Here is a 21,229-nt window from a genome sequence, read left to right as displayed (position 1 = left end):
TCAAGAAAAAAAAAAAAATAATGTCATAGCCAAGTGAAAATGCTCTCCTGTGCCAGCAACATTGTAAAGCTATGGGAGGCAAAGAAGCAGGGGAAGATAGCCAGGTTGTAAAATGGAAAGATAAAACTGGCAGGATATTCTAGGAATGAGCAGCAAACATGGAGAAGTTAACAATTCCCTACAAAACAACATCACAAGGCCAATCTAACCAGCAAGGAGGTGGAGAAGTTTGCTTACGAGCCCAATAACACTCAGTATTAAAATATTAGCAGCAACTGCCTTCAAAAAGTCTCTCAGCCACTCATACAGTAGAAAAGCAGAGGAAAACAGCTCTAGGTACACCTTGGAGGCAATATACAGAACAAGACAGTGACTTACACAGTCACATTCCATCATCAACCCACCCAAAAAACCTGGCACTATGTCACTGAAGAGGTGGTTTGTGCCCAGGCAGAAAACAATAAAAAACATGTTTGAATGTACAAACAAAGGATAAAGCCCGATAAAAGTAAAGTGCTGTTATGTAAATCTGCCATAGCTCTCACACTAATGCATCACTCTCCTGATTTTCTCATCTCAGCAAGAAAACTAGAACAAAACAGAACTCCAGAAGTATAAACTGATTAAAGGCAGACAAGAGGGGGATTTACAAATGATATGTTTTAAAGACCAACTATTTATTTTAGGAACAAAAGCAAGAAGGGATTAGGGACGTATAAAACAAATAGAATGGAAATTACCAAAGCTCCTCATGCACCCTGTTACATCAGAAAACCAAGGGGCAATTTCACATGAGAGGCAGCCATGTTTCACTGATTGTCAGGAAACCTTTCCTAATGCTGTCTATAAATGAGCCCATCCAATTCTCCACCACAAGATATTATACAGACAAATTTTTTCATCAAGATTAAAAAAGGATTATGTGTTTATATAAGGAAGAATAACATATGTAGCTGCATTAGTCAGGTTTAAAAATAACAAGAGTGAGCAATAATCATGCTTCAGGACACAAGCTGATCAACAGCAAGGATCAGGAAAGATATTTTTCCCCTGATGGGACAGCACTGCAGATTTGGCCGGATAACAATTTCAACTTTCCAATGAAAAACGGTCTACAGCCACAGGAGGGATGCAGGATAGGATGAACAAGTTTAGGAACAGTAATAGGAAACCCAAGGAAAGGCAGAGGATACTGTAACAGGGATACGTTGATAATACACCTGTTAATAAAATGCATCATAAGATTGCTTGCATTCTGTGTGATATGCAGTCAAAAGTACTAAAGGAATCAAATTTCCAAGTCACTGGCAATTCAACTGGAAAATTCATGAAGAAGCAAGAACTACCTGATAGCCAGGGAGGGCCACATCAGCTTTTCAGATCCCAGTTCAGCAAGGTGTTCAGCATGGACACAACTGGGAGCAGAGCCTGGCTGCCCTTGTGGGACCTGCCCACAACAGGGCACAGCAGAAGGAAGGAGCATCCTTAAAAGCCCCTATCCAGGAATTAGGGAGTATAGGTCAGAAGTCTGGCTGAAGAACAACAAAGCAACAGTGACAGACAACATATATGATAAGAAGCAGGTCACCTGAGCCTGTCAGGAAGGGTAGGCAATGATTTCCTGACCCTGGCTCCTTAGTCCCCTGGCATGCAGCCAGCAAGCAGCCCAACACTTCAGAACACTTTCTGATAACACAGCACACATGCTAATTACAAATATTAATGGAAATGAGCTTTGTGAAAGCTCGTAACACAAACCTGAGAACTGGCTGCAGGAATATCTAAAAAGAGTAATTACAACAAGTGATAAGGTATCAAGGTAGAAGAAAAGGGTCCAATGGGATGTGGTGGGGATAGTGGCACTACTGCTTCTGCTTAACATCCTTGTTAATCATCTGGAAGAAAAGTTAAACAGCACATTAATTACACTGAGCTGTATTAAATTAGGAGGTGAAGTGAGGGCCAGGGAGGACAGAGAAATGACACAAAGGGTTGGGAGCAATTAGAAACTGGTAACACGCATTCCTGTGAACTTCAGTTCCAGAACTTGGAGAATCAATCGAAGGGAATTAAAAGCACAAGAGCAAGAAAAGTGATAAAAAGACCAGAAGGACTAATTTGCAGAGGATGCATTAATTAAACTTTGCATAACTTGACTGTTACGGAGATGAAGAATAGACTGAGTCAGTACATATTTAAATACTACTAACCCAAGGACAGCTGGAATGTGAGCAGTGTTTAAAGCTATGTACGCTCACAGTTCCCTACATTAACTAAGGAATAAAAGGAATTGGATAAAGTCAGATTTACACCAAACATGAGAATAATGTTCCTGCTGTTGAGGTCCACCAGACAGTGTCACAGCCTGGATATCTCCATCATCTGACTCAACACTAAACTTTGATGTAATGAACAAATCTGCTTTGGCAGCAAGACAGTGTGAGGGTTATAAATCCTATGAACAGCACTGTTCCAGAGTGAAGATATGGATGAGAGTTTAGTGAGCACCCTGGAGAAAGTCAGTCACCCGTTTGTGCCTTCTGACACAAAATTCACAGAACAGCCACCACATCTAAGCCATCACATCACAGGTAAGTGATAAAAAATTAGACCAGATTCAAACAAAAGTGTCACAGCAAGAAAAGCTGGAAAATGGAAGGAAAAATGTTCATCTCTCTTAAGGGGACACATTTGAGCACAGCCAGCTTTTCAAGGAGGATGCCATGCTGCCTCACAAAATCCAAATCAACAATTCCATCTCTGCACTGGTGCTGATGCAGAATTAAAAACATGTACTTGTATGCCATGGGGTCACACAGCCAGCACAGCTCAGACTTGTCCTGTCCTGGCAGCGCAGCGGGAGCAGAGCAGAGCTCTGGAGGAGCAACAATCTTGCTGACTGCATAAAAGATGAGGCTGGGCAGCCACGAGATCTCATCAAGCTTTGACCTTCACTTGGGCTGGCTGCATTGTCTTCTGTTCCATTTAGCTGTACTTTTAAAGAGCAGAGAGGCAGACAGCATTTCTATAGATCCAATTATACCCTCGACCAGAAACAGACCAAGGAAGGCGATCTGCAAATATCCTCCACCAGGGTTCCTATAAAAATCATTTTATTTACTTCAAAGATTGCGTTTGGCTTTCCTGTCTCATTTGCACTTGTTTCTTTGCCTCTCTCTCATCTTTTTTTTCCCTCCTATTAGCCAGCAGACATGGATGAATCATATATTATTTGTGATAACAACCCTACCCCAAAGAAGCCAAAACCGGGGAGCGCAATGTGAGTCTGAAGAGTGGTTCAGCAATTCCTCTCCATCCTGCCACTGCAGGAGGTTTGAAGATGTGGATAACCTCATATTTACCCCTGATCCTAGATTCCAATGGCAGAGCAGTGAGAGAATGTGTCAGGTTGCCACAGTGCTCCACAGTGCCACAGTAGGGAACGGGATGCACGGAGATCGAGAGGCTGCCAGGACATGGTGTGTGTGGGAAGGGAAAAGCTGGTTCCTTGCCCACTTATGTGTCACGGTGCCTACTTGTAGCCAGTTCCCTCTGCCTCCCTATTTGTTCAGTCAAATAGTACTCATTGTTAAAAATACGACTTTTTCTATATATATAAACAGAACGCATCTGTCTGTATGTGAGGAGGCACATTTCTGAAACAGCTGAGAATTGTCAAATGGCAATTTACACAGCTCCTAGATGGAGAGTGATGTTTTAACTGAGGATAAGAGTATTTGGGGAAACTGGGAAGAAAAAGAAAGGACAAGCACTAAGAGCTCTTCTCTCTGCATGCACACCTTGTGCTGTGCAGTGTCAGCACTAGCAGAATCCTCTTTAATCCCCTCAGTGAGATAACCAAAACGAATCATAGAAGGGTTTGGGTTGGAAAGGACCACAAAGATCATCTCATTCTACCCCCTGCCATGGCCAGGGACACCTTCCATTATCCCAGGTTGCTCCAAGCCCCGTCCAACCTGGCCTAGAACACTTCCAGGGATGGGGCAGCCACAGCTTCTCTGGGCAACCTGTGCCAGGCCCTCCCCACCCTCACAAACACATGGCACACGCTGGTCCATGCGGTGGTTTGTCCTAGAGAAGAGTATAACTCCTGAAATTCTGCTTTTCACACACTAGTAAGTTTAAATGTACATCTTTTCCTCCAGTACACATGCAGGAGGTAGGAAGGCGAATTTTCTGAAGTTTACACATCAGCCCTTTAAAATAAATCCTTCACTGACCACAGCCACTGAAGAGACTACTTAAAAAATGTCTCGTTGAGGAAATGTTTGCTTAAAGGCAATTATGCTGTTATAAATCAAAATTCCAGATGCTAAAGCAATGCCAATTAGCAGTATTAAAAAAACAGATGCCTTGTTCTGAGAGAGCACCACTGCCTGGTGTTTGAAAGGAAAAAACCTGCACAGAACGTGCTGGAAGCCACTGTCCTATTGAGAAGACAGCTTTTAAATAGCTGTTCCGAGATGCAAACTTAAAAAGCTGTAAAAGCAACTTATTATGAAAGTCTCAGCATAATTTTCTGTCAGGATGGAAGAAGGTTAAGCTGTCCCCTGCCTTAAGCTGCTTTCTGTTAGAAATCCAAGCAGTGAGTGGAAGAGGTATGGCACAGAGTCAGGGCCATGGAAAGAACAACTGAGACAGCATTACTCTGCAGCTGCCCCTGGCCCTCCAACCTGCACTGGAGGTGACAATGTCTGGAGAAACAAAACAGTGAGTTCTCTTACTATTAATCCCCTTTATATGTAGAATAAATCCCTGTCAAATAAAGACAAGCTCACAGACACAAATTCAAAGCTGTTACAGGCACCTCTTACATCCTTGACTTGCAGCTCTTCCCTGACCACTGATCTGCAACTTCCATGAGGCACCCAAGTCACCTTTCCTACTTCTGAGAGCTGGGAAATTCTTATTATCAACCAAAGGCAGGAACATGATTCCTCCCCACCTTCTCACCCACCTATTAGGTGTGTGCCAATCCACCAAGTTAACAGCGTGTTTGGTTTCAGTAGTTTTGGCCTGAGCTCATCTGTATTCTTAAGCAACCTGACTTCTAATTGCAGCTTGCTCTTTTAAGCAGATCACAAGTTGGCATGTTTTAAAACAGGGTGATCTCAGCCCCCACCTGCACCACAACCTGCTAAGGAGTAACAGAGTGTAAGTGGGTTACTCAGAGCAAAACCTCCAAAGCCAGAAGCCTTGCCCCCTTGAGAAGGACAGGAGGGTGCACTGTGCTCCTGGGCATACAGGTGGTCAGGCAGACAAAGCAGCAGAATCCAGCTCCACGTGGCACAAATAGCTTCTAGCTCTGTGCTGGTTTATGCCCAAAAAACGCATCCATGTGCTGCCTCCAGAGCCTATTTGCTGGAGTCCTAAAAGCCCAGCACACCACCAGGGAAAATAAAAAACATTCTGCAAGGTCCTTGATTTGAAAGGGAGCAGGAGCTAAGAAGTATCAGAGAACTATTAGACAAGAATTAGAGAACCATTAAACCTTTACTTAAGAGATAGGATCAGCATAAAAAAGTTGTCCCCAAAAAAGGAGGCATATAAAATAAACAATACAGACAGTCATCAAACAGTTCTGATAGGTAGCTTGCAGTTGTCAGAAAAGACTACTACAATGCATGTACACATCTAAAGGCAAGGGCTATTACTTATACATGAAGGTAGAGAGAGCAGAGAATTTCTTATAAATGAAGAAAAAGATCAGACTTTTGAAGGCTCTCAGAGTTAAGAAATTTTCCTGGAACTCTGTGGACCATGGGCTCAGGATAAAATTCTCAGAACTTGACATAACAGAATATTCGTGTAACAGCTTCACATACAACTAGACCAAGGCCCTTTTCTCCCCAAGTACCACCCAGAAAACAGGTCTCTGAAGTGACAGAGGGTTGCTCATAGAACACAGAATAGCTGAGATGGCAAGACATCTCTGGAGATTGTCTAGTCCAAACCCCTGCTCAAAGCAGAGTAAACTAGAGCAAGATGCTTAGGAGGATCTGAGCCCAGTGTACTTTGGAATATATCTCCAAGGATGGAGACTCCACAATCTCTCCAGACAACTTGTTTCAGTGCTCTATCACAGTGAAAAAAAAAAAAAAAGTTTTTTGTTGTGTTTAACTGGGATTTCTTACAGTTCAATTTGCGTTCAGAGGCTCTTGTCCAAAGAGCCTGGCTCCATCACCTTTACTCCCTTCCATCAGGTATTTACACATGCTGCTAACATTTCCCTCAGAGCTTTCCCTTCCCAAGGCTAAGCAATACATTCTGCTTTAACTGCTACTTCAGGTGTCCTTCGAACTAAAGGGAAACGGGATTCATGGTCTTTCAACAAACCAGTTGGTCAGTTAGAAGTCCAGGTTTTGTTCTGACAAGGAAGCCTTTACAAAAGGAATATTCTTCCCAAGGAGGACAGTCAAGCACCAGAGGAGGTCGTTGAGCAAGGCTCTGCATCCTTGGAGGTGTTCTACCCCTCACTGGAGAATGCCCTGAGCACTCTGATGTAAGTTGTTCCAGCTTTTAAGAGGGGATAGATCAGAGACTTCCCTTCCAATCTGTATTATTCTATGACTCTGAAAAGGGACCAAGTAAGGATACCAAGAATATTCACTGCATCCCTTGTCCTTTTCTCCATTCCAATAAATCATGAGTTAACAGGCTGCTTTAAATACCATGTATTCTAGAAACTCTGACCAACATTAATCCTTTAATAATTTAAATAGCTTTCATTAAATCCTTGGCTGTTTCTTCATTTTATTTTTTAAATGACATGACATAGGATTTATCCAAAACCAAAGTTTCACAGACATTTGGATCTAAAGGGAGCTAGGAAGTGTGCTTAGAAGGGATGAGTGTTATCTAAAGCAAAGCAAGGATATATACACAAAGCTGCAGAAATGGTACTTGTGTCCAGAAATGGTACTCATGTCCATAGCGAACATCCAAAAAACTCCAGTGTTCACTAGCTAATTCTTCTCCTGGTTTTCCTCAGGTTTTAAAGTAGGCAGATTACTAGCATTTGTCCTCAGTCTAATAATAGAAATACCTTTGTGCTTTTGGATACACTGACCAAAGACTGAGACAAGCAAGAAAATCCAGCCTGTAGCTGAAAAACTCTCATGCAGACTCAGAGCCAAGCAAACTCAGGACAAAACCTGAAGAGCTAAGGAGGAATTAACACACCTGCAGAAATTCCATCAGCTTCTGAATAAACTATAAAGCCATTTCAGTTTTCTATGTACTTCACTGGCATGAGGGGAAAATAACACACCATCGGCTAACCTAAAGGAACTTCTTTCCTAGTCAACATTGAATATGGAATGCAATCCCTGGAGGCGACTTCAAAAGTATTTATATAGGTCGCTGCCCACATTAACTCTGATGTTTCACTATCTGCAACTTTAGATCAAGGCAATGAAAAGCAGCAAGCTTGGGATCTACCAGATATTATCATTGATAATACATGACACTTGACAGCAAAGCCCCGTTGGTCAACTAGAAATATTAACTAAATATTCCTTCCTTCCCCCCCCCCTCTTCAGCTTGGTTTACACTGTGATATTTTAATCTCCTCCTCCCATCCCACAAGACAGATCCCCCTTTGCAGGGCAGGTACAGCACACTTACTGGTACTCGGAAGGGAGAGGTGTTGGGAACGTCCATGGAGTTGGTTTTCTCAGAGGTGCTGGTCCCTGAGATGCTCCGTCTGCGAGGAGATCTCTCTGCTGGGACCTCTGAGGAAGAGAAGAAGAAGAAGAAGGTGGTGGTGAATGGGTGCCTGGGGGTGGGGAATAGTCAGGTTTTGTGCTCTGCAGGACAGACTCCTCAGCAAAGTTTCAAGTGTGTTACTAAACTGCTGAACTAACCCACCTATTTCTCTATATCATATTTACTTACTAAATTACAGTGGCATTTTCACTGGCAGATCCCAGGTTGTGAATCTGACTTGACTGTAGGCAATTAAAATTAAAAATGCTGGTAAAGATCAATACCTAGACATATTTAATATTCTGTTACTGTCTGAGAGACAGTATTCAGAGAACTTTAATATATTTATTAAATTTAATTTTTTTGCGTAAGCAATGCAGTAATTAACAGATAATTACAATCAAGACCCAGGGAAGCTCAATTTTAGTCCCAGCTGAATGCAATTTGACAAAGGTCAAAGTTTGGTCGTGTGTGATCCCACTACTTGCTCAAACCATGCAACCAGCAGAAGACTTATAAGTGCCTGGGTAATATGACATATATATCTCTGCAGATAAAAAAAAATAAATAGGTCAACTTCTCCTCATTCTGGCAGTATGACCTTACTAAGACACGACTTTGGCATCTTAAATCCATGCAGGCTGATCTGACGAGCACAAATATTCATAAAAGCTGCCCTGATATGTTTTTCTAGTATAAATACTAGAATAATAGCATAATAAAGTATACACAGCATTACAACCCTCTCCACAAACACACATACACTGCACATAAATGCATTTTTATATATAGCTAGATATGCATACGTATGCACACAGATACCTTTATCACAAGTGCTGCCCATCTCCAGCTCAATTGCCAGACTTTAAGGAATCCAGCTTCCCAAAACGCCCCCCAGCACGGGGAGGGAAAAACCCACTTCCCAGCAGAAAGTCCATTGTTATCTTCCGAATCTTAAAGGGAAGGAGCGAGCCGTGACTCCAGCCTGTGACATTTTGAACTCCTGCCGTTTTCCTTCCAGGAGCCAGCCCGCCGCAGCTCAAACTTCCATTCCCGGCCCTGGGGATCGGTGCTCCTTCCACTCCCGGGAGCGCCGGGGCTCTGCTCCCCCTCCCTCCCCGGGGCTGGCGGGGGAGCAGGCGAGCGAGGCAGCAGCACACAGGACTGCAGCTCTTCAATCAATCGCTCCGGCTGCACATCCTCATTACTTACTTTCAGGCTATTAACAGACGCCCAACTGCCGGCTTCCCTCTGCTCCCGAAAATTTCGCTGTACATCCTGATTCACAGCGGCAAAAAAAAACCAAAAAAAAAAAAAGCAGGGTTTATGGAGAGAGACAGCCAGCTGGTGCCACGAGGAGCGGCGTTTGCCTCCAAAGAGCCGAAGGGGAAAAAAGGAGAGGAGCCTTCTTCGGGGATAACATTACTCGTGATGTCTCTGCACACCGGATTTTGATTTCACCAGAGTTATAATACGTCTCTGCCATGGATGCTTGAGGACCGACAAAATGGAGCATTTACCGGAGGGGAGGCTGAGGAGTCTGGACCCTGCAGTATTAGTGTCTCACACGGTAGATATTTATCTTTAAAAAAAACCAAAACAAAACCAGAAAAAAACCCAAACGACTGACACTGAGCCTCTCAGTCTGCTGGGGGAAAGGACCAAGAGGGACAACAGCCTCCTAAACTGGGCAAAGAAAAGTGTAACACACTGGGAAATGGGCAGGGCACTGCCAAGCATGGGGACGATGCACGAGCCCTTCTCAACACGGACCAAGCACATCCTGGGCTGTCAGAGCTCATGGAGTCCATGTCAGAACGAGACCCTCTGGGAGAGATTCCTGCAGCTGAACATCAGGCACTTTTTCCTACAGCTGAGGAAGCGTCACCTGTTCCAGAGCTGGAGGGTAAGTCCCCACCAAGGCACCTTTAGAGAACAAAGCCCTTGGAGCAGGGCCAGGGCCAGCCCAAGGTTTTTAAGTCAGTCCCACCATCTCAGGAGCCTCTGCAGTGCTGCCAGTTTTATCTGAAGATGTGCCTTAGTGTCACCAGCCGCCTCCCTTGTCTATACAAAAAGGAAACTTTATTTTCTGCAGCACCTGTAAGTCCTGCCCTGCCCAGAGAGAGCTGTGTTACACAGGATTTGAAACACTGCCTCTGCCATTCCAGCTGTCCACGTAAGGAAGGCAAACGGGAGGAATATATTCCCTTGGAACTGGAGGGTAGAGCGAGCACCTTTTATGTTACACTGCATAGTAAAACATGTAACGTAATAGGTTTGGCTTTATCCACTTCTCACGCGCAGGAAATCACATCAAAGCTGCCCCGGTAATTTAAAACAGTCTGTTAACTTTGCTGAGTCATAAATGAAAACAGGAGCCCGAATTCCCCACCGTTTCCAACCACACGTTCTGCAGGAGGGGCAGAGAGTTTAAGTTTGAACTGAATGGAGCTGAAAAGCTACCACGAGGAATGTGCCTGGCTCCCCTCACCTTCCCTCTCCCCCCACACGCACCCAGCAGCAATCCAAGACGTCCGCAAACAAAACACTGAGATCTCATCAGTAAAATGAGGTTTTTTTCTTTTCTCAGACCATCACAGAAATGTAGCATTTGGAGAAGGGAAAACAAAATATTCACTAGGTGCCTGCAACAAAGTAAAAAACTACCTTTCCCTCTCTTCTCCTTCTAAAAAACAAGAGTAAATAAACATGCTTAGTCCCTAGGAAAAGGAAGACCCAGATATAGCAAAATTGTCGGGAAATGTTAACTGGAAATCAAAAGCTGAAGCAACTTGCTGTGACACCCGTAGAACAGGATTTTTGCTGAGTCGTGTAAAAGAAATCTATACTGTCACCACCAGGCAAAAAATTAGACAGTTCCCTCCCCTGCTCCACTGGTAATGCTTGGGGCTGCTCTTGCATAATCTTCACCTGCTGCAAAAATCAATGCACTTCTCATCACCTTAGTATTAAATTACAACTGCTTTCTGCATTGCTCACTCTCAGGGGCCAAGGCTACAGATAAATCACATTGTTTATCCATCAAAATAATCTGAAACCCTTTTCAGCCACTCTAGGTTTCTGGGAAGAAAGGTGGAAAAAAAAAAAAAGGTAAAAAGGAAAAAAAAAGACAGCGATAGATCTTCCCCTTTTCAACCTTCAGCAAATAATGGTAGAATCCTACAATGGTTTGGGTTGGAAGGCACCACAAAGATCATCCAGGCAGGGACACCTTTTGCTACACCATCAAACAAATGAGTCATAAACGTCCCTATGGGACACTTTTATCACCTCCTATATTGGTGATACGCAGTAATATTTATGAAAATAAATATTTATGCAAGTAAGTATTTACTTGCTATTACTACATAGTAATAGTCAGTTCCAAAGTAGCTGAGCCAATTACTCTGCAGTGGCAGATGCCTCTGAAGAGGGAACTGCCCAAGGATACAATGCAGGAAGGTCTCTTTTCCCATCCTATTGCACCACTTCACCCTCAGCAATACCAAAGCTTGTTTTGTTGGCCAGAAGGCAGGTTTGTGTAAGCCAGGTGCCATTTACTACTCGGAGTAGTGGTGAGGATTGCCCTCCTTTGAAGGCAACCCTCTCTGCCACAGTGGTGCAGCCTCAGAGGCCTCTGGCCAGCACATGGCTCTGGGGCTTAACCTAAATTTCCTTTTGCTGGGTGCCCTGGCCACTTGAAATCCAAGCCTTGCTGTGGTGGGAGTTTGTATTCTCACTATGAAGAGCTCTTTCTCTGGGTGGGAGAAGCAGAGACTAAACAAAGTTCCCAGCTCTGCAGGACTAAGCCACACCAGGTAGGAAGGGTTGGGAGACAGAATAGGAACAAGAAGAGGAAGAAACATCTGAACAGCATCTTTCAGATGGGTATTACCCAACGAAATAGGAAGCCTCGCATATAAAAATGTTAATGTTTTATCTTGCAGTAAGCATTCCCTCTCATTTTGCTCACCTGGGGAGAATTAAGACTTGTGCCCAATTCACAGACTGTCATAAAAATGTCATTAAATGCCTGTGTAAGAAGCTTAGGGTAAAAGCAAACTCAAACCCCTTGATCTGTTTTAAGTCCTGAAGTCCAAGTTTGTGTTCTGACTAGAACACATTATGCAAATCCTGCAAGGTATAACTTAAAGGAAAAAATGGAAATTCGCAGAAATAGCTTTTTCCACATTTATCAAGGCAACTAGACAGGGGAAGAAAGCCACAAGAAGATACATCAGAGTGAATGCAACCAAGTCACAGCACACTGTGCACAAAAAGTGCACAAAAGCTGCCAAGCCTGGAAAGGGAAACACAAAGGGAACCCTGCAAAGCTCACTCACTATAGAACTCCAGCATCAAACAACTGCTAGATACCAACTATGATCAAAAACTCTCCCACTCCATTAGCAGGGGTTTGAAAAGGAGATACTGTGCTTTCCAAGACAAGTCTTGGAAGATGATCCAGGTAACTATAAAAGACTTTTAATTTACAGACAGGTAATTCTGTTGGTGTTAGGCACTTGCATTGTGCTGGTACATTAAAAAAGTGTAATTGAACTAGTGCCCAGTTCAGAAGGTGCAAAGCAAGCAACCTAAATGACACATAAGTCATTTAAAAGACATTTAAGTCATTGATTCCTAAAGGACTCCACAGTCTGAAAGACAAGACCTACCAGGCAAAGCAGATGAATAGTAGAGGAGGCTGGAAGAAAGGGCACGAATATCATAGGAGAGAAAAATTTTTGGGTTTCAAGTACAAACTCTCACAATTTCTTTTTGCTGAATGTTCAGAGGAAACTGTATATGGCATTTAGTGAGTACAACATCAGCTGTTCTTAGACTGATGCATTCCCTTTGAAGGGAGGAATGAATCCTCCAGCTCTGCAAACCCAGTCAGAAATTAAACAGATGCACGTCCCTAAACTGCTCAACAAATCCTCTGTGGCATGTACAAAATTTGGAATAGTTGTTCCTTTTTAACCTCCTCATGCAGCAGCATCTAAAGCCTCCTTTAATGTTGACTCCACACACAGCCAAACAAATTGCCTGGACAACTGTGCCAACACAAAAGCACACACAAGGAGCTACTGCCCATGACCTGGAGATGCTGATGTCCTCGTTAGTTCCTAATGATCTTGGACTGCCCCTGCTAATTCAAATTACCTTGTGTTTGCTGCAGAGAGACTGTACACACACAATTAACGCCGATCAGCTGACTCATGGTAACTTGTTCCTGCAGCCTAATTTGTTTAGAGGCTTATGACTTAGACACACATTAGTATGATATCAATATTTATTGTCCTTGTTATTAAACAACAGCCTTGAGCCACAGCTTTCCAAACCAATCTTTTTACTCTCTGTAAGAGGGCTGTGAATTGAGGCATTCTCTAAAAAGCAATCCTTTGGGATTGTCTCATGAGGGACTACTGGCTCTTGGATGCAGCAAAGCTCAACAGCTCTTCCCTGTTCCTATCCCTGGCCCAGAAGGCTGCTCTGAGCCTTAGCACCCCCTTGCTCACAGTGGCAGGATTTTGCCCCTGAGCAGTAAGAATTATTGTTATGGACACAGGAAAAGTCCCAATGTACTGTAGGCATCCTAGGGATGTCACTGAACCTTAAATATGGTCCCAGAGTTCAGACACCACTTGAGAATTTTTCTTCTAAGCGCATCTGTGTATTTCTCCTCTTGAGAAGGAAAACTTTGAGCAGTCTCCCCTGATTTATCTCACTGCCATCACTCAGTCCAGGAGTCAGGCAAGCTGACAGAAATGAGTGGAAGTGGGCTGAACCCAGTGATCAGCTCCTCAAAAGGCACAGAGAAGAAAAACAGAGCAGTAAGTAACAGTTTAGTCCAGTTCAGCTCATTTGCTGCCCTGCACGTGCCCATTTACAACCTAACCTTTGCCCAGCGTGTTTGTAACTACTTCAAACAGGCTGTAACCAGGTTTAATTAACAACTGCACACCACTTAAAAGCTTTTAAAAAGAAATAAGGTCAGGTAACTGAAGGATTGAGGAAATTAAGCACCAAAGTAGTAAAGGCTTCCCAGTAAAGTGCTAAAAACCAAAAAACCCCACAAAACACAGTTAGTACCCTACCGTACCAAGAAATGAGAGAAGGCTTTTCTCATCTTCCGTGCTGCTATCCAGCCATTCGGCCACATGCCCAGGAGAAAGAAGACTTATTCTCCAGCCAGAAAACTTTTCCATACAGAACACAATAAGTGAACGAAGCAGGGCAGGAAGGGTGGGGAGGAGCTGATGGTCTTGGGATTCCAGTACTCCAGTTATTGTCTACACTGACAACATGGGAGCGTGATCCTGCTCTGTTCCCTCAACCCTACATCTGACACAGCAGGCATGGGTGGGAGCAGTAAGTGGGATCTGTACTTGTTGTCCCTTTGTGTCAGGTTTCAGTCCAAGCAGGAACAGAAGGAAGGCAAAACAAAAACAAAAACAAAAACAAGAGGAGCAGGGGAAACTGAGGTTTTAAAATCCAAAAGAGGTAGCAGGTTATGATAGAATCAGTTCTAATAAAAAGTAGAAATAGGTCTCAGTGCTGAAGAAGCTCAAAATAAGTGAGCACAATAGCTCACCAGCTACGTGCAATGCATCCCTACCATCCCTCACAGTGTTGGCTTTGTTTGAAGGCTCAGGTATTATGCTTTATGCTGGAAGAAAAAACAGCAAGCTCAGAGGCAATTTAAATCCCCTCCCCATTACTGACGAGCCTGCATTCCCCTGTTTACAAGCCCCTTCCTGCTCCAGCTATTATCCCAGCCTCCCTTACAATGAATTTGTTCATGCAATGGCAGGTTGATCAATCTGTGGATAGGAAGCTCCCACCCCTCCCTCTCCCCTCCTCCTGCATGGCGGCGGCATTGATCGGCAATAATGGAATCTGCTGCTGGCTGCCAAGGGCAGGAGAGAGGAGGGAACTGCTCCTCTTCCTCAGCGCCGAGCAGCGGGAGAGAGGGAATTTGCTCCTCTTCCCCCGCGGCCGCAGCCCCCGCTGGCTTCAGCCTCGGCTGCACCGGGGCAAAGGAGAGAGAGGTGAGCAGAGAGCAGCAGCCCTGGGGGCTCAGAGAAGTCATCAACACGAACGGGTGGTTATTTATTGGGAAAGAAAAAATAATAATAAAAAAAAGAAGATAAATGGGAAATAATCCTGCCCTGTCTAGACAGCTCTGCACAGCTCTGCAATGGGGACTCGTCGCTGTGACTTTATGAAGGGTCACATTTAATTGTGGCAGCATTTAAATGTTGCAGCATGTGATTTATTCTACACAAAAGAGCGTTTTACAGGTTTACACAGGCACGAGCAGAGACGACTCCCGACTCCTGGTAAGTGAGGGACTCCCGGGCCCCACAAATCAAAATTGCCTTTGTCCTCAGGGGATGGAGCTGATGCTCTGATCAAACTGCACTCTTTAAAGAGACAGCCGCCTTTTGTTCACCAGTTTCTGAACCTGTCTTTATTTTAAATAATTTATACAGTTGCCAATCCCTATTACAAACAAGGACATTCCCTGACCACTGAGTAAAAACCCAAGCTAAAACTATGACACCAAAAGTCCATTAGATCAGCAAAGCAAAAAATTAGATACCAACCAACAAATGAAGAAGAAGAAGAAGAAGAAAAAAAAAGAGCTATCAAGTCCCAGCAGGGAAGAAAATTCCAATTACTAAGACAACCTGTAGCAAGTATTGTTTGTGCAGGACAGATATTTTCATAAAACACCTGCCAAGCAGGGCAGATGCTCTCCAGAATTCCTGATTAATGAGGGAACATGGGACAGGCTGTTCAGGAGTGAGGTACCACAGCAGCGTGGAAGACTGAGCTGAGCAGTCCCCCTGAACAAGTGCATCCCCCCACCCCAACGTGAACTGAGGGATGAAAACCCAGAAACATTCCCTACATCACAGAAAATCCAGCAGTACAGAGATCTATTTCCCATCTATGCAAAAACAGCTGATTTTTTTTTTCCCCCCCAAAAAATGAGCCGTTCCAACAAATTTCCCTCTATGTGTGGGAGGATCACGTTTGATCCAACTTTTACAAGTAGAACCTTTTCTCTGAGTTGAGACTGAGCAAAGTGATGATGTAAATCTACTTGCAATAAGAATAGAATAAAAGCACTTTTAGAGAAAGGATTCAAATGCTATTTTTGTCTATCTGGTTGTTTAATATGAAATGAAAACTTTCAACTTCTTACTTTTAGTTCCCTTGACAAATACTGCGCCCACAACCACCTGACTGACTTCCCATTAAAAACTGGTTTAAATTGCAATATTAACTATCAACTCCATAAATAAAAGTTTCTAGGGAAAACACAGCTAAGAGTATTGATTTCCCATAAATGTTTACCAATTTTGCATCCTTTCTAGGAGTATAAATCATGTGCAAATCCTGTTTTGCCTCCTTAGCTGCCTCATCTTGTATCATAATTTAATTTATTAATTTCTTTCAATGTTCTATAATGTTCACGATAACAGGGGAAGTATATTAAATAGGAAATATGACACTGGCTTATTGGAGTATTTTAAAATATGGGAGCACTAAAAACTTTGTAAAAATATGGAGGTAGAACTGGCAAAGACTTCAGTCAGGAGGATGCAACTAGGAACTGAAAGGACACTGAAGTTTTTGATAAGCAGAACACTCCTGTGCATTAACCTTCCTGGGGCAACCCACAGAGGGGGAAAAACCTGCATAAATACTCTCCTCTTATTAACCTTCATTTTGTGTGGTTTAACAGCTCACAGTACCACGCAGGAAGCCTGTCTGCAATGGACTGTCAGAAGGTGGAGATACACATCAGAAGGAAAGCAGGAATTACAAAGTCCTTGTAAGAAATTAAGTCATGAACACACTCCCACTAAACATCCCGGAGTTTTAAAGTGATAGACAGATGTAGAAGAGCCACTGACATTTAGAAACACCAAATCCTTCTAACCTGACTTGAAACACCTTCAGAACATCACCCAGTGACTTCATCCATTCATTGCATTATTCCTAGTTGAACAAAGACCTGTCTTCCAGAGAAAGGGACATCCAATTGTAACCAGACACTGAAAGACATGAAGAGCCTGTCTGATCCCTTGGTAAGCTGTTCCAATGGTTAACTTCACTCCTGCTTGGCAAATTGCTCCTTAGTTCCAAGGCTGAGTTTATCAAGCCTCATCTCCCAACCACTGGGCTCTGGTTGATGCTTGTGTGCTTTGATAGTCCACTATCAAACCCTGGTATCAGAAATGTCCTCTCTGTTTACATCCTTTGAACACTTAGTTTCAAACGGTGCTTTCAAATATATCTTCAAACTCCTCTGGAGCACAGATTTTGATTTTTAAACCTCTTGCTTTGCAGCAAGAAAACCAGAGACTGAAGTTGCTCCACAGCTGCAGGAGGGATGTGGTGCTGCTCACAGCCAAAGAAACACTGTGAATAGCTTCTTAAATTTGTCATAAAGGAGGTCTTGTGCTCTAGAGCTTACCAAAACCTATCCAAAAGCCTCGTCCAAATTTTCCAGGACAGCCAGATTGTGAGATAACATGCAAATTAGCATGAGAGGAATATTCAAAACATGACTAACTTATTTTCATGCTGTGAGACCTACCTACACTTGAGTTGCAGGAGTTTGTTGAACCAATGCAAATCCAGACACAAATTGCTCTATCAAGTGGAATTATGGAAAATATAGAGGGGTGGGAGAGATCAGCAAAGTAGTAATTAAAAAAAACCCAACAACCAAAAAGCAAGAGCAAGAAGCAGCTAATGTCTGCCTTGAGAGACTGCTTTCCAAAATAAGCACCAGTAGCTAATTTTGCTGTACAGAACAGCAGGTGAGAACGCCAGAAAACTTCTTCAAAGTGTTTGGGTTCATCTCCCTCACCCCTGAGCTCCAAAAGCAGATGAGTCCACAAGGCTGGAAATTAAACCAAGCCCTTCTGCTTTGGAACCTCTTATATAAACGAATCATTTAAAACTTGTGTGCATCCCTTCCCAGTAATTCCCTGCATTACCCTCAGTGACTGAGCTCCTGCAGTTGTCACAAATGTCCCTCTCCTGCAGTTATGCGTCTGAAACCTGTGAAGTTAAGCAGCTTTGCGCCATCCTGTGAATTTAAAAATTAGCATTCTTGATCAGTGAAACTACCCAGAAGCATATGAATGCTTAGATTTTTCTAAGGGAATTTTAGTAAGTGATAATTCACGATATATGCAAATAATAGAGCACAGATGCCTTGTGATGTAGATGCTTTGTAAGCAAAAAGTCATGGTGGCATAAATCATAATGCATTAATGTTCTCTGCATGAGGCACTTACAAGAGGAGGAAAAATGGGTCTTCCTTGCACTAGGGACAGGCTCTGACAGACTGATTGATGGATATTGCTATAGTCAGTAGATGATGTCTTCACAGCAATGTAGATTAGATATTGTACACCCAAGTCATTCTTATCAAAATGTTTTACAGATAATTTAGGAGTGAACAAGAAACAATAAACATTTGTTTCTCCAGCTCCTGGATCAATGTCATGTGTCAGGCAAAACTACTCACCTTTATACCTGCCCCTTAGGAAATAAAAATAGTTATTTGAGGCATTTTGCCACAGAAAAATGCAAAGCAGTACTAACTTCCCAGTCCTATTTTTGAAGCCACAGCACAGAACAAGCAGCTGGCTCGAAAATAAGTTTCCCAGGTACCTAAAAATGTCAAATCTATATCCAAAAGGCTCTGTTTCCTGCATTATATCATTTTAAATGCCTATCCACAATGAAAGCAATTTTGCTCTGAGAAGCAGCGCTGCCATGTAACAGCCTTCCAGCCACGCCGTGATCTAGTTCAGGAGCATCCCGATGGACAAGGCCGAGTAACTCATTCTGTGTCAGGAATCACAATGGAAGGATTCACAATTATTTTGGGACGTGGATAACTTTTTTGGCTTAAGCCCCCTGAGCAAAGCCAGCGTGCAGAGCTGTGACACAGCGCTGTGAACACGCCGAGTCGTTCTGCTGCAATGGAAATCAATGGCAGGTTTTTGTCAGACAGGAGAGGATGTTGGGCAGCCCCAATGGAGCATGGCAAAGTACACAGGAAGCCCTTTTTAATCAGGAAAAACAAAACTGGATGGACACTCAAGTGTCTCTTCAAGCCAGCGCATCTTGTTGTGGAAAGTGAAACCGCGCTGATGAAGTAGCAGCCCGCACATACACATCATGGTCTAGTATTTTATCCTTTCAGATTGCTTAATGAAGTGATTGTAGCACAGTCACTGATCTCCAGCAGTCACCCTCTACAGCTCTCCCCCAGCTGCAGGTGACACCCTCAACACGCCACAGCACTGGTGTGATATTGTCACTCACCAGGGCAATGGTCCCCCTCACTTCCAGAGTGAACCCCAACCAGCCTTCCCAGCCCAGCTGAGATCACAGACCTCAACTCACTGGTTACCCAAGAGTGGGGCAGAGCAAAGAATTTCCTAAAGAACAATTTCTGGAGCAGAGAGGAATCCAGGGGCAGCAAAAGCTACGCCTGCTGACAGCCTGGAAAGATAAATAGGGACAGAAGGGCTCAAAGTGAAGGTGAGAAAAACAACAAACCTTGAAGCTCTCTAGTGTACAATAATACAGCTATTTCTGGTGGGCAGAACTGACAGATTTACAGAACTTCACTGATGAATCAACCATTTTTTTTCCCATTTCCACACCAATTTAATTACATTTTTGTACTCAATCCAACTTCAGGTATTCTCAGAATAGCCAAGGGACTCGGCTAAGTTACACTGCTAGCAGGATGGTAGGTTTGTAAGTACCTATTAATGACCACTCCAAAAACATTAAGCTAATTTAATTCCAAATTAGGGCCAAGACGTTATTTACAGAGCCATCCACTCTGGAGTGCCTTTCCAGACTGTGAACCATATGCCTCATGTCAACAGACATCTTGTACTGAAGTATGAATACACCCAGCTATATATTTAATGAGCAGTATGTAAAGGGTACTTAATTCCCGATGCTGGTATTCACACGATGACTTTTTTCCCCAAGAATTTTTCTTGCTCACCTTGCAGGCCACATAGTTTGCACAACTCCTGTCTTCCAAAGTGCTGTATTTTGTGAAAATAATTGATGAAGGCAGTTTTGTTGGCATGCTTCCATCGTTCCTGTTGCTCTCTAGTATTACGTCCTGACTTGCTGTTTTTCCTTGGGCACAGAGGCTCAACCAGAGCAGGGAAACAGCCAGGAGTGATTTTTCTTATTTAGAGTCATTTGGATGACACCTCCAACAAGCAAACAAATGAAAGAACAACTCTGTGAGGGCTGGGGTTTGGGAGGTTGTTGGTTTGGGGTGTTTTTGCCTTCTCTGACTAGACATGATCACAGATATAACAGAGAGCTATGATTTTGAGGAAAACATGAGAGAGAGAACTAAACATAAGAGAGAACTAAATGTCTTATCGCTCAGTCTGCAATATTCTAGTGCCATCAAAACACCTAAGACCCACACAGGTGGCTTCCAAGTGTTCTGGGATGTGATTCAACATGATCAGTATACAATAGTCTACTGACCATGAGTCTCCTTAAGCTTCTGCTGAGATCCCACAGCAACTGCCACAACATCCCCTCAACTTAAACACTATTTACTCTCTTCCTGCAAGGTTTAGCACAAGGTAACAGCCTGACGTAGCACTCCCACAACGAGTTCAACTTGCTTGTTTTCAGCACAACCCAAATACCAGCGATTCCTGCAGAGCAGGGCTGAGGGTTCTGTGCCAACAGGGAGCTTTACTCCACCCTGAGGTCACTGCGCGCTCCCTCTTTACGCCAAGAAACCGCAGCTTTGCCAACACCACCAGGTGGGAGTTGAACTCTGCTTGACTGGCACAGACCAAAAAGAAAGTTGCCTGCACTTGTAACACCAGATAATGAGACAGAAAACCACCAGCAAAAGGCTCTTAGTGTCCAGCAGCCCAAAAGCACGTGGCTTGCACTCACCAGGTACGCAGCAGAAGAGCAGGAGCATTTCGGAGAACGAGTGGTTGTGACCAGCAGTGATTCCCTACCCCTGCCCGGGAATCATGTGGTCTCCCTCCCTCTTACTACTCAGTTCCACCTGTGTTTATAGGAAGACTGTGTTAATCTCTACATAAGCACCAAAATAAGGCAACTGCCAAAGCCCAAGGCCTTGCCAAACAACAGAGAAAGTACAGCACATGGAGGGGTTTTTTTAATCTGTTCCCAAATTAGGGACCAAATTTAGTCGTGTAACAAGGAAACACAGCAAGGGAAGAGACTACATAGTTTAGGGAATTTTTACAAGGACATACCAAGTCCTCCATCTTGTGGACACAGGCTTAATTTCTGACTGATGCAATATCTTAAAGCTTCTTCCTGGACACTGTGGTGAGAATGCCCCTGGAGAATATAGCCAACATTTTGGAGTGACCTTAGGACATCCCAGGCCATGGCTTTAAGAGTCTGAATGACGTAAAAAGTG

General features: G+C 43.5%; 1 protein-coding gene across 9 annotated transcripts in view; it reads right to left on the bottom strand.

Moving 5' to 3' along the window:
* The window catches only part of RASAL2 (RAS protein activator like 2), a 189,552-nt gene that overhangs the window by 41,087 nt on the left and 127,236 nt on the right, over positions 1-21,229 (bottom strand). For 7 of the 9 annotated variants that reach the window (XM_027658398.1, XM_027658397.1, XM_027658393.1 and 4 more), the window contains one exon: positions 7,648-7,754. In XM_027658398.1, coding sequence (XP_027514199.1) covers positions 7,648-7,754 — 107 coding nt within the window. Of the gene's footprint in view, positions 1-7,647; positions 7,755-8,550; positions 8,810-8,940; positions 8,959-21,229 lie in introns of those variants that run through there. The other 2 variants (XM_027658401.1, XM_027658399.1) reach the window with 2 other exon arrangements.

This window comes from Corapipo altera, unplaced genomic scaffold (genome assembly GCF_003945725.1).
Source record: "Corapipo altera isolate COAL_440 unplaced genomic scaffold, ASM394572v1 79, whole genome shotgun sequence".
NCBI classification, from domain to species: Eukaryota; Metazoa; Chordata; class Aves; order Passeriformes; family Pipridae; genus Corapipo; species Corapipo altera.
Note: the sequence above shows the minus strand (reverse complement) of the source record. Positions and strands in the feature narration are given on the sequence as shown.